At 31.8% G+C, this 14,231-nt stretch overlaps 3 protein-coding genes across 3 annotated transcripts; 1 reads left to right on the top strand and 2 right to left on the bottom strand.

Annotated features, from left to right (window-relative positions):
- Positions 1–576: 576 nt before the first annotated feature.
- On the top strand, positions 577–2,400 carry LOC102666924 (protein CLEC16A homolog). The gene has a single exon (XM_014776323.3). It carries the CDS (start codon positions 1,075–1,077, stop codon positions 2,119–2,121), a length of 1,047 nt encoding a protein of 348 aa, XP_014631809.2. The 5' UTR covers positions 577–1,074; the 3' UTR covers positions 2,122–2,400.
- A 2,911-nt stretch (positions 2,401–5,311) lies between these two features.
- LOC102666797 (uncharacterized) lies at positions 5,312–7,193 on the bottom strand. The gene is made up of 2 exons (XM_014776938.2): positions 6,850–7,193; positions 5,312–6,755 (listed from the first exon to the last, which is right to left on the bottom strand). Exon 2 carries the CDS (start codon positions 6,751–6,753, stop codon positions 5,728–5,730), a length of 1,026 nt encoding a protein of 341 aa, XP_014632424.1. The 5' UTR covers positions 6,754–6,755; positions 6,850–7,193; the 3' UTR covers positions 5,312–5,727.
- A 3,064-nt stretch (positions 7,194–10,257) lies between these two features.
- On the bottom strand, positions 10,258–13,886 carry LOC100813846 (uncharacterized methyltransferase At1g78140, chloroplastic; the record flags this gene model as incomplete). The annotated part of the gene is made up of 7 exons (XM_014776937.3): positions 10,258–10,623; positions 11,388–11,486; positions 11,683–11,824; positions 12,346–12,453; positions 12,893–13,004; positions 13,145–13,338; positions 13,797–13,886. Coding segments are annotated over 5 exons (645 nt in total), but the record flags the coding sequence as incomplete, so codon positions are not given.
- Between the last annotated feature and the right edge of the window lie 345 nt (positions 13,887–14,231).

The raw sequence follows: 14,231 nt of genomic DNA, 5'->3' as shown, positions 1-14,231 counted from the left end.
AATAATTGAGATCAATGATAATTTATAAATATTCTTTTATCAAGCTATTGAGACGTCTTTTAAGAATAAAACTGTAAAATCAATACCAAATACTTCAAATACAATAAGCCTAATAATTCATAACTTGAGGTGAAAATATTAATGTTAGAAGGTGTCAAATGAAGGCTACCAAATTCCCTCCGGCCTTAACTAAGGTTATTGTTTTGGTACATAAAAAGTATGACATTGCTTAGGAATCGCGGTCTTGAATAATTGTAAACAATATCCTCCTTTAATCAATCAAAGTGTTTTCTCTAAGAGATCTTTAAAGACTTATACAAGAGTCAAAGTAAGTAATATTTATCATTTAATAGGTGAATCAGTTGGGTGAAGTTATTCCATATATAGAAAAAAAAGAAGCAAGTAATATTTAAAAAAATGTGATGAGTCTAGCAAATATATATGACTTACTTGGAGTATATTTTTAAGAGATTAAATATATGGGGTAGTGGAGTAAAACTCTACATAGTTCCATTTCACACCGCATATCCACATCCTTTACGCTTTTTTACATTCACAACCCCCCTCCCTCTCTTTCTCTCACTGCCCCTCTCACATTTACATCGAGTTTGACCTGTGGCCAGCCACCGGCAACTCTTTTATATCATCTCCAATGGCGACCCCACCCCTACACTCTCTTGGGATCTTCTAAAACCCTTTCTTTTTTCTTTTTTTTTTTTCTGAGCACAAAGCTTAAATAACCTTTCCTCTCCATTCAGTTCCTTTTTTTCCCTTCCCTCAAACCCTAATTCACGCAAAAAGCCAACGAGATCTACTCCTTAGTGAGTACCTCCTCGTAATTCACGCCCCACTCTGCCCTCAATCCTTTCCCAATTATGCATCATAATTAAGATCTACATGCATAGTTTCCTTTTTTTTCTTTTTCCAGAAGCCAGGTTTCTCAATTGGATTTCGTGGAAACTTCATCTCCAAACACGTAATTAGGTTCTCAATTCCACCCTTTTTCTTACTACTTTCAAACCCCTTCTAGTATCCGTACCCCCCCTAAGCTTTCTCTTCTTTTTTGCTTAAGCAATGGATTCTATCAACAGTGGAAGCATCTCTTCTAGCGATGATGAATACGATTCATCATCACACGCTGATCCACCGTTCCACAATCATTTCGGTTCCATCTCTCACCCGCAACAACCACCCCTGGTTCCATCTCATCCTTCAATGTTTGATCTTTCCTCAAGCTACCTCCACGCTGTCTCACAATCCCACCAAAACCCACATAATCGCTTGTTTAACTTAGACTCTCGAGGCCAAAGATCTGAACCCAATTGCACCCTCCCAGAAAGCCTACCATCTTCGACATCAGCAACACCAACAACAACAAATCAATGCCTGTTGGGTCACGACAACATTCATGATACTTCACGACAACAAGTCCCATCATCTCCACAAACCAACAAACCTCGTACGCGAATTCAAGGAAACGAAAGCAGAGCTTCAAGGCGTGCACCCACCACCGTTCTCACCACCGACACCAACAACTTCAGATCCATGGTTCAAGAGTTCACCGGAATCTCTGCACCTCCCTTTTCATCTTCCTTCTCTCGACGCATCCCTCTTCGCCCAAACCCTTTGCTTTCAACAACTTCATCGAGGACCAGCTTGTTACACAACAACAACAATATCAATGTTTCTCCTAATAATAACTACCAACTACTTCCTGATCTATCTTTACCCTATCAACCCCCACCACAGAATCTCATACAAGATATTCACTCCATTCCCTCATTCCACCCTTCTCCTTCTCTTCACTCTCTTGTCCCTGCAGGGCTTGCTGCAAAGTCTTTATCCACCATGCCCACACTTGATGCGCATGATCTGCTGGGTGCTCATGAACATGTTTCTGAGGGCATGTTTCTGAGGAGTGACGGTGATGCAGGAGGGAGAAAAGATCCGTTTAGGTGCTTAGATCTTGGGAATAATAATAGTTATGGTGGCTGCAAGCTCAATATGTCGGTTTCTGCGTCGAGCAGCTTGAACCATGAGAAGAACTTGGAGAATGTTGGTAATGGAAATTCCCCTAGGGAAGGTGCCGTGGAGGCGTGGATTTGTTCCTCTGAGCAATAGGATCTCGCGTGGGGTGTGAGAGAGTAAACAGTATACTCAACTTGTGAATCATTGCAGCGTGGAATTTCATATACTGCAATGAATTAAGATCGTTATCATGATGATGTTGATCATAGCGGTCTAGTGTTTGGTGGTTAGCATTTGCAGCTATCATTTGTTTTTGTTTTTTTTGTTCTAAATTTTTATACTAGTATTGTTGAGACTATTAATTAGTAAATAGCTAGAGTGAGATTAATTTAATATTATGTAGTTATATATATACTACTTTTATTTGTGTTTGATGATCTTATTATCTTTTTCTTTAGTGTTTGGATCTAAAATGAATATTATCAAAGGAATCTTAGTTTCCCCCACATGATGATCGTACGTAGGCATGATTAGATCTGATTATTTAATAATGAATCAATCTAATATCTCTATTATTATTATTATTATTGGGAACCATTTTTTTTTCATTAGTATTGCAAAGAGAACTGGTAACTAAATCCTAATAATGAGGGAAAAAAATGCGCTTCGCAAATGTTAGAGACTAATATAAAAAAATTGTGTTTTCACTTGGTAACTTGAGTTTTATGATAGATAATACTAAGATGCAGTATAAAAAAAATTATAATCGATCACGTTTTTCTTTTCAAAGTGAGTTGTATTATAATCACCTAGGCTGTGTTTGGATAAATTTTGATAAAATTAATTTTAAATAAAGTTGATTTGCGTAAAATTGATTTGGGTTAGAATTTATTTTGAAGTAATGTGTTTTATATTTGGATGATTTTTATTGAATTGAATTTTGAAGTAAAATTTGGTATAATTTTTGTTATCTCACGTAAAAAATACTTAAAATTATTTTAACTTGGAATCAATTTTAAATCCATAATTAATTTTGGCTTCTTCTCTGATATCAAATCAAATATGTGAAAAATATTTGAAATCAAACATATTTTACAACGTGAAATCACCACACGCACAATGTTTGAAAATTTATAAATCATGCATTGTCTAACTATTGTAAGGATTACTTGTTTAGCCAATGTGGTAGGCATTAGATGATAAAACCGACTTTATTTGGACTTCAATTTTCGTCTCATTTTATCTTTTTTTTTTACTTTATTTTGTTTGTAAAGCTTATAGGTATGTTTTAAAGTGTGAATAGCTGAGCAGAAAAGCTAATAAAGAGACAAAAGCATGCAAAAAGAGACAAGAAAGAGGAAAATTTGAGCATTTTTACTGAGCAGGGTTCATGCTCATGTAGCATGGCACATGTTGACCTTCACGCTACAGTTTAATTACAGTAGTATGAATAGAGTGGAGAGACAATTTTTAGGTTATGCTTTATTTATTTATGAACAACAACAGCTTTTGAGAAGGACAACCAGAAAATAATTGGGGTTTAAATTTGTAAGAGTTTTCAATCTCTTTTATTTCTAATGTAATTTTATATGTTGTTTGACTATTTTTTAATCATGGTTGATTAAATTCCTTAGAACTTAGTTGTATTCACGTATTTTAATTTCTCTTTTTAATAAAGTTTTTTTATGTTATTCAATTGATTGGAATTAATCACTCTAATTATTAGTTAATTGTGTGTTAGTGATCATTTTCACTAACTTACATGTAGTATGATAGGACTAATAAAGCTTGTATGACCAAACTAGTGACATAAATTCTTTTTTTACAAACCTCTTTGTAATTCATCCTTATCCCTAAATCAAATCCCAAATGACCAATGCAATAATGATTTAAAGGGAAGACTATTCTCAAGCCTTGACCATAGACTAATAATTAAAAATAATCCCTACCCTTAAATTAGTAGGCGATTAATTAGTAATTGAGTTCTTATTTAAAATAGGGTTAGAAAAAAATGATACATACGAAATCATAATCTGAATCATTTTTTTCCATACATATCTCTTCCTTGAAACTGTTGCTTGTTTGTTCTTAGTTTTATTTTCTTAAACACAAACATAAACAATCTCCAAACTCAAAGATAAAAACTCAAAATTATTTAGTTTATGTGATTTAAATTATTTAGAAACACAATTTTTGTAGAATATGATATTTAGACTTTTGAATTTTCAATAGTGCATAAAATACACTTATCCTTTAGGAATATATATTTTACGCATCTCTAAACCACTTAGTGTCTCATATATATATATATATATAAAACCCAACATCAAAATTACTCCAAAAGTACAATTTAAATGCGAACCACATTGGCTAAAAAAGTATGAAACTTAAACAAGTATTTAAAGTGTGATTTATATATATAAATAGTTATACAAAACAAGTAATCCTTACAATACTTGTACTCAACTCAACATCAAAAGTATTTATTTCTGATATCAGATTAAAAATGGATTACATTTAAATTAACTTCAAAACGCTAGCTAATTTAAAGAAAAGGATATTTATAATGATTAGTTTAGATATATGTTTATAGTTGTGCATTTTGACATTATTCTATCAATAGTTTAATTTCATGTGAGAAAACACGTTAAGGTACTGTACATTACATGAATATTTTTAAATTTTGAAAAATTATAAATAGAAAGAGAATAATATATATATTATTTTGGTAGGATTTTTTTATCATTGAGAATAACTATTCTATTAACTTAAATAGAAATAATTAAAGTAATAAATTGTTCAAAATTTTAGAAAGGAATAATAAAAATATTATTATCAAAGTCGAGACACGTCATTTTTATAAATATTGTTTAACAAAATTCAAAATTTAAAAATTAAATTAAAATTAGGATTAACAATGATTATAATATTCTTGAATTTTAGTTTATTTATGAAATGCATTTTTAATTTAATACAATGTATTAAGATTTATAAAACGTTAAAAATATGTTTTTCAATCTTACAAAAATGATAAAGTTCTAATTTTGTAATTACAAAATTTTTTGTTCATTTTTCGTCTAATAAAATTATAATATATCATTTTTTTTGTCTTAATCAAAGTTTGATTTTATTTGAACTTACAATAATAATTTTTTATATAAATTATGCATATATAATAGATATAAAAAAATTATAAATGTAGGTTTAGATATTTGAATCTTACTCCGGATGGATGAAACAAATAACACACTATAATTAAATTTTATTATGAAAAAAACACATTTTTTTCCAGGAACAAAATAAAATTTTACGAATTTTAATTGGACAAAAAATCTAATAGAGGCTAATAATATTTTTTTTTAGTATTAAATTATTATTAAATAATCAGATCTAATCATGCGTATTCGATCATGTGGCGAAACTAATTAAATTTCCTGTAACAATATTCATTTTAGATCCTAATCCTAAAGAAAAAGACAATAAGATCATCAACTACAAATAAAAGGAGTATATACTATATAATTAAATTAATCTCACTCTAGCTATCTACTATTCTGAACAATACTCGTATAAAATATTTAAAACAAAAAAGAAATGATAGCTGCAAATGCTAACCACCAACGCTAGACCACTATGATCAGCATCATCATGATTACGCTCTTAATTCATTGCAGCATCTGAAATTCCACGCTGCTATGATTCACAAGTTTAGTATACTGTTTACCTCACACCCCACGCGAGATCATATTGATCAGAAGATCAAATCCACGCTTCCACGGTACCTTCCCTAGGGGAATTTCCATTTGCATTACCAACATTCTCCAAGTTCTTCTCACGGTTCAAGCTGCTCGACGCAGAAACCGACATGTTGAGCTTGCAGCCACCATAATTACTATTATTCCCATGATCTAAGCACCAAAACGGGTCTCTTATCCCTCCTGCATCACCGTCACTCCTCAGAAACATGCCCTCAGAAACAACATGCTCATGAGCACCCAGCAGATCATGCGCATCAAGTGTGGGCATGGTGGATAAAGACTTTGCAGCAAGCCCTGAAGGGACAAGAGAGTGAAGAGAAGGAGAAGGGTGGAATAAGGGAATGGAGTGAATATCTTGTATGAGATTCTGTGGTGGGGGTTGATAGGGTAAAGATAGATCAGGAAGTAGTTGGTAGTTATTATTAGGAGAAACATTGATATTGTTTTTGTTGTGTAACAAGCTGGTCCTCGATGAAGTTGTTGAAAGCAAAGGGTTTGGGCAAAGAGGGATGCGTCGAGAGAAGGAAGATGAAAAGGGAGGTGCAGGGATTCCGGTGAACTCTTGAACCATGGATCTGAAGTTGTTGGTGTCGGTGGTGGGTGCACGCCTTGAAGATCTGCTTCGTTTCTTTGAGTTGCGTACGAGGTTGTTGGTTTGTGGAGATGATGGGAGTTGTTGTATTGAATTATCATTAATGTTGTCGTGACCCAACAGGCATTGATTTGTTGTTGTTGGTGTTGCTGATGTCGAAGATGGTAGGCTTTCTGGGAGGGTGCGATTGGGTTCAGATCTTTGGTCTTGACAGTCTAAGTTAAACAAGTGATTATGTGGGTTTTGGTGGGATTGTGAGACGACAGCGTGGAAGTAGCTTGAGGAAAGATCAAACATTGAGGGATGAGAAGGAACAAGAGATGGTTGTTGCGGGTGAGAGATGGAACCGAAATGATTGAGGAACGATGGATCGGCGTGGGATGAATCATATTCATCATCGCTAGAAGAGATGCTTCCACTGTTACCAGAGTCCATTGCTTAATAAAAAAAGAGGAGAATTTAATTAAGCCGAGGTGCTACGGATACTAGAAGAGGTTTGAAAGTAGTAAGAAAAAGTGTGGAATTGAGAACCTAATTACGTGTTTGGTGATCAAGTTTCCACGAAATCCAATAGTGAAAGCAGTCTTCTGGAAAATGGAAAAAGGAAACTATGCATGTAGATCTTAACTATGATGCATAATTGGGAAAGGATTGAGGGCAGTGTGGGGCGTGAATTACGAGGAGGTACTCACTAAGGAGTAGATCTCGTTGGCTTTTTGCGTGAATTAGGGTTTGAGGGAAGGAAAAGAAGGAACTGATGAATGGAGAGGAAAGGTTATTTAAGCTTTGTGCTCAGAAAAAAAAGAGGGCTTTAGAAGATCCTCATGAGAGTGTAGGGGTGGGGTCGCCATTGGAGTTGATATAAAAGAGTTGCCGGTGGCTGGTCACAGGTCAAACTCGATGTCAATGTGAGAAGGACCGTGACTCGGTGAGAGAAAGAAAGGGAGGGGGTTGTAAATGTTAAAAAAGCCGAAAAGGATGTGGGCATGCGTTGATAAATGGAACTATGTTGAGTTTTACATGTAAAAAAATTATATACTTATATTTTAATATCTGAACTAATTTTTAATTTAAAAAATAATACATTATAATTTTATGATACGAAAAATAGATAAAAAAAATCTTTTAGGAAGAAGTACAAATTTTATAAGTACAAAAAAAAATATTTGAGCCTTTTAAGAAATAAAAATAGAAAATATTATTTGAAAGAAAGAAATAAGTATGAATGAAAAGAATAGAATTAAATATTTTAGATAAAACAAATTGTACGAGAATAGGAATAGTTATCGAAAATATTTAATTTAAAATGATTTTATAATGGCAGATGATATAAAATGATTTTATAATATTAATTAATTATAAATTATCATTTATATATATTCTAAAGTAATTATTATAAAATCAACAAATTAATGATATAAATTATAATTGGATAAGTATGTAAAATTATTTTATATTATTACTTCCTAATCACCATTTTTCTCTAAAATAAAATCTTATCATTTATACATCTTAAACCATTGATGAGCGGCAGAACCCTTTTCTTCTGATTGCTTTGGGAAAACATCAAGATTTAGGAAGCTTATTTGTGTGTAAACAAAGAAATGATTGAGTGGATGAGTTCTGCACTTCTGCCACATGACTCTTTAGGGTGGTTCGGCTGTGTGAAATAATAAAGAATTAAAAATAAATATTTGAATGAAAATAATAATATATATGATAAAAATGTGAGATTTATATTATTTTTCGAAATTTTTTATTTGAATAGTAATTTCTTATCTTCAACCGAATCACCCCTTAATTAGCTGTGGAGCATCAATCATCCAAAGGAGAGGGAATGAGAGAATGATTTTGGTATTTGGAGATGTAACTAACACGTTTTATAACACTATTACCATTTTTTTGAAGAATTCGAACATACTGTTACTAATAATATCTGTTAATGATTTCCATGCAAATCTCTTGCAATTAACAAGGGATTAGCAAAAACAAACTTCCCTCTCCAAACCTTTGCTAATTTAGGAGGGATCCCTTCGTAATTTTTTTTGCTAAAGTGATCCATAATTTTAGCGAGGTAACCATTCCGTCACTAATCTGTCTAATGGAACTTTAACGTCGCAAATCCTTCCCAAAACTAGCGAGGGGACCGTTCATTCACAAATTAATTATTATAGCACAAGATTTTCGTGAAATTTTTTTAAAAAGAATATCAAATTAACGTTGACATTTTCCCATCGCGAAATCCTCCAAAGTCCTGTTAAAATTCTTTAAATTAAATTATTTATTTAGCATGAATTAATAAAAATAAATTCTTATTTACATAAATTATTACCAAAAAATGCTATGAATTAATAACCCTTACATTTAATTTTTGATATAATAGTTTATATTTTTTTTATTGACAAAGATAAATGTGCAATGTAGTTTATATATTAGGATAAATAGTCATTTTTTGTTCTTGAATGACAAATTCGTTCCTGAAATATAAAAATTCAAATTTTAATCTTCAAAAATGAAAAAAGTACGACAAATTCATCTATTCATTAACTTTGGTCCATTATCGATAATGAAAGAACATACATAACACATTTAAGGACGAATTTGTTAACGCTTTACATATTTAAGAATTAAAATGATTATGTATCTAAAATATAATTTAATCTTTATTTTTCTTTTTATTAATCATTATAAATATAACATTATAAAAAATACTTAAAAACAAGCCGAAGTAGAAAGAATGAGTATTTACCTATATATTATGATTCAAGCAAGTTAAGAAGATACTGTGAGTTTTATCGTAGTTTCACACAATCTATATTCTGTTTTAATTTTAAAAAAATCCGTTATTTCTATTTTCTGTATTTTTATTTTCTAAATCAATCACAACTTTAGCAGAAGAAAAATATTGACAAAGATAACAAGAAAAACTGATTATTAGGCCAGGCGAAAATAGAAGAAGAGGACACACAGTGAGAGGACATGGTGACATGTGAGTCTCACCCATTTGGAATCATTATGGCCCATGCCAGTGAAAAAGAGAAGAATTTGTTCTCTAGCAATGATGATCACCCTCCCCCTCCAACTTTATCGTTCAATTTCTCCTCTGCGCTACTCTGTTTTCTCAGTTTTCGGTGTCATGTTATATATGTTAGAGTAAGAGTGGCACAGCCATTAAAATTTGTTGAACTGCTATTTGTTGAGCTGCGGGGTATAAGTAGGCATCAGTTCTCTTTCACTTTTGTTTTTGTCCTATTCTTCTGATTTTCAAAGATACTCATTCTATTAATTTCAAAATCCATTTTTCTTTTATATTTTCCATTCTCTTCCATGGTTGCCACCTTGATGTTGTCCTTTTTGGTCAGTAAAACAAATAAAACAAGTTCGGGAATTGTGTCACTTATTTCTCCCCAGGTTATTATTGCTCTCAAGTTTTTTTATTTTATTATTATTATACAAATACACACACAAAGTAGTAAATGTATTACTAAAATATTTAGATAAAATAATCTTTTATATATATATATATATGTGACAACAGTATAAATGCATGTTTAAATTTAGAAGAAAAAAACTTAATTATTTAAAATAAAATTTTAAAAAATCAATAGAAATAACTAATTATTTCTTTAAAATAAGTTAAATAAGATACTACATTAAATGTGTTTGAATTATAATTATTTTATTGTTTTTTTTATAAAATATAGAAAAATTATAATTATTCAATACTAATCTTTCACAAACACTTGGTAACAAACTAGAAAATAATAAGTGCATAATTAATTATTTTAGTGAGTATTATGATAAAAAAAATAAATGTCACTTTTAGTTTATTATATTTCAAAATCATTTTATTTTATTATATTAAGTTTTTATAGTATTTTATTTTAGTAGTGTAATACTATTTATAAGAAAAATTAATTTTAATGTTGTCATGATTTTTAGTCATTCTTAAAAATCCAAAATCCAATACAGAACCAATTTGTCCATGAACCAAAAACTAAAGCACCTCTCAGAATTAAAAATAATAGTGGGAACTGGAGAGGATGGACTTGGTGGAAGGGCTCTGACGGGCGTTGAACAGTGAGGTCCCTCTTCTCTCCCTTACGACCCTCTCCTCTGCTCCTGATGCGGCGGTGGGTGCACGCCTCGCGCGCAAAGAGGTGGATCTGGGTGGTGATGGTGCGCACGCGCGGTGACTGGGCTTGGACGCGAGTCGCTGCATCTCTGTCGCACCACCGTCCTCGCGGATTCGCACCACCATCCTCGACGCGGTTGAGTCCGCTTGTGTTGTTGATGATTTTGTTTCTGTAGAGAAGATGGATTAATGATGTTGGTGTTTGTGTTGTTGGGTTCAGGGTTGAGTTGGGTTAACATGTTTTGCGGAAATGAAGATCTCCATTAAAACAAAACTTAAATCTGGAAAACTCAGGAACGAGGAGATCAAGATTTATGTAGCTTTTATTTTTTAAAAACAAATATAGTGACTACTAAAAACAACCACTATTTTACTTTAATTATTTCAAAATTTGAAAGTTAACAGAGTGTTAAATTTTTGGACGGAAAATAAAAAAAAATATTAAAGTAAAACTTTAAAAAATTTAAAGAATCAAAATTAAACGTTTAAAATTTAATGTACTAAAAATAAAATAAAAATAAAATTTAATGAATTAAAAGTGATATTAAATAATAAAAAATTACTATGAAGCATACCAGTGTCATGTTATCCTTAACTTGATATTAGGAATAACAAGTTTAAGGAGAACATATTCTTGATATTTTGTTTGTAAGAATGACCCATAATGGTCAATCATCAACCTATGAATCACACGGGCAGGATGGCAAAAGAGTCTCTCTTGGCCTAGAGTTTAGCTTACTGAGGGGAAAACTTCCCTTGTTTAAATGCAATTTAATCAAGTATAGATCATCTGAAGTTTAAAACATTGATGGTAAAGAATATCCTTATTACTACGATCTCCAATGACAGAACTGTAATGATTTTGTGTTATATGAATCAAATCCTAAAAGAAGTTAAGAAAAAAAAAAGTTGAAGAAAGGGTAAGGATATTTACATATATCATTATGACTTGGACACCCTTTTCATCATCTGTCATAACTCCTCATTTTTCATTCGTGGAGTTCATCCTCCCAACTCCCCATATGAGAGCAATCTAATGCAGAAATTTATGTATAAATATCATTTCTCTAAATGAAGCCTACTTTATATTACCAAGTCAAATTACAAATTTAAACAGATCAACATGCAGCATTTTTATCTGCTAACGATTAAAAAAATTATATAAAGAAATGTAGGCTTCAGCAAAATGTGTTTAGAAGGCAGCATAGAAAGCACCAGGAAACTCAAACCTTAACTGGGCTTTGTAGCAGAGATCATCTCAAAAAGCCCATTTCTAATGCATTTAAATCCAACCAGCCCACATGCCCTGCAGTGATCTTCAAGTTCACGCTCAGAGAGAAAGATGTAGCTCCCAGACACTTGCCTTGCATTCTAACACGCGAACAAATATTCCACTATTCAAAACTTATAGGAAGATTGAGTTGAGAATACTTTAATCCCTCAGTCTTGGAAACTGAAATCAAAATCATGCTTCCAGGAAATTGAAATCAAAATCATTCTTCCATGCACAAACGAAATACTGAGATTAAATTGATTTCTTTTCGTATTATCGAGGAACTAAATTAATGCTAACTTCCTAAGATGGATAACCAAACAGATCCAAATTAAGAAAAAAGCAACAAAAAACAACTGAACAAAATAAGTCTTGTTACTCACTGAGTTTATCAATTCAGACAGCATGCCAACACTTGTACAAGAATTTCAAGCTAATTTTTTTTTAGAGAAAGCAAAATTATACAACAGATTTATACAATTTGTTTTACAACAAAGAGAAGACAGAAAAGTGTGGAATAAAATGGTTGATGACTTGATGTAATGGAGATAGAGATAAAAATAATACTGTAGGAAGTGTTATAGAAAATGTATAAATAATATAATTCAAAATTTTATACCTGCCGTAGTGTACTTAAAAATGGGATAACAGAAAAAGGCCCATCGAGCATGTAAGTGGTTACGACAAATACACCTCCAGGTCGTAAAACACGACTTATTTCAGCAACCTGTTAAAACAGATCATACAAATTATGGAGAAAAAGAGTGAAGTTACAGACTGAGCAGAGTGATGCAAGGCATGACCATCTGGCAAAACTATGCATACTGCAAAGTGAAAAATCAGCTGAAGTAATTTATCCACCTCGCAGAAGAAGCTTATTTTTAATCAGCTAGCATCTTTAGAAGTATGAAACATGCTCTTCGTTGTTGCTGACACAATACTGCATAAACCTTTAGGGATTGCATTTTCTACTTCAGATTAATATAAAAACATTGTAAACATCTCAAAAACCATGGCTAAACGATTTTCCCTAAGCCACTGCCACAGATTTTTCAACAAATGAAACATTTTTCTTCAAAATCCAAACATTTTTCCCTAAGCCACTGCCACAGATTTTTCAACAAATGAAACATTTTTCTTCAAAATCCAAACATTTTTCCCTAAGCCACTGCTATTGGTGAAGGCCAACAGTGGAGAGCTGCACCTGCATGTACAGCATCAACAGAACTGGAAACAAAGGGGAGCCTAGATATGTCTGCTCTAACCAAGATGAAGTTCCTAAAAACAGAAATATTAAAATTAAATATAGTTGTAATTGTAATATGAATAAAAGTATCGCTTAAATAGTTCCATTAGAACTTTGAATTCAAAAGTAGATAAATAATGTTCTACTTAATTTAGAAATATAAACTGTGTACTCTTTTGGAAAGTTCTCTTCCTTTTGAATGAATTCATAACATTGCTGCAACATATTTTCTGAGTAGTCTAGAGCAACAACAAAAGAAAACAGTCCACTTTTTGCAAATAATCTTGAAAATAATCCACTTGCACAACTAGCATCAATGATATTTCCACCCAATACTGGCTTTAAGAAACCCTTCATCAATTCAAACTGCAGTCAAATTCAGTAGAAGGCATGATTAACTGTTAAAGATAATTCTAATAAAAGTACATAACACAATAGAAGACATATTCATTAGTATTTCAAAGAAACTTCAATGTCCTTCCTGACAATACTTCTTGCTTCCTCAGTGAGGCGAGTAAACTATCTGAGTTTCACAAGCTAAAGTTCTTATTTCAATTATTAGGATATGTAGCTTTTATTTGCAAATAATTAAGTTTTAACTTTGCATTTACTACTTAAGTACTTATATATAATTGATGATGCTCCAGTAAACTCTAAATTAAGAATGACTATTATTCCAATTGGATAGTAGCTTAATGAAGAAAAAATAAGCTAAAGGATAAACAACAGAACTTGTCAATGAGAAACCATTAATTACATAAAAAATATATAATGTGGGTTCATCAAGAGGGAATTTTTATTAGGAAGAGAGACATTTGGTTAACCTCTTTCTCAGGACCTGGAAAACCACCCCACACAGAAAATGTTTGACGCCAGCCCCTCTCATGGAGAAATGATATCAATGGCACCCTGATTCAACAAACAATCAGTATGCATAGTAAAAGTGGCAAATTAGTTTCAAATTCAACTCCATAGGATTTTAGACAACAAATTAGACTGTTAAGCAGTAGTGTGTCATTATTAGCACTTGGTAAATAAATTCGCTAAAACTGAAAAATGATATATCAAATGTAGGAACACGATTAAAAGGAAGACTAAAGCATTTTAAATCAAGTAAAAGAAAGGTAACTAGAATGCCTGAAAAGCTGTAAAACTTGCTTTGGTGCAATACAAAGAATTTGTGCATCTTTACTAAAAGCATTTCGTATAAATAAGCCTTTTTCATTTGAACAAATATATATAATTGACATAGTGAAAAG

Source organism: Glycine max, chromosome 6 (assembly GCF_000004515.6).
Source record: "Glycine max cultivar Williams 82 chromosome 6, Glycine_max_v4.0, whole genome shotgun sequence".
NCBI classification, from domain to species: domain Eukaryota; kingdom Viridiplantae; phylum Streptophyta; class Magnoliopsida; order Fabales; family Fabaceae; genus Glycine; species Glycine max.
The sequence above is the reverse complement of the archived record's forward strand: the minus strand, read 5'-3'. Positions and strand labels throughout refer to the sequence as shown.

Excerpts from the sequence above, each read along its gene's own strand:
- LOC102666797 (XM_014776938.2), bottom strand. The coding sequence starts at position 6,753 with ATGGACTCTGGTAACAGTGGAAGCATCTCTTCTAGCGATGATGAATAT.
- LOC102666924 (XM_014776323.3), top strand. The coding sequence starts at position 1,075 with ATGGATTCTATCAACAGTGGAAGCATCTCTTCTAGCGATGATGAATAC.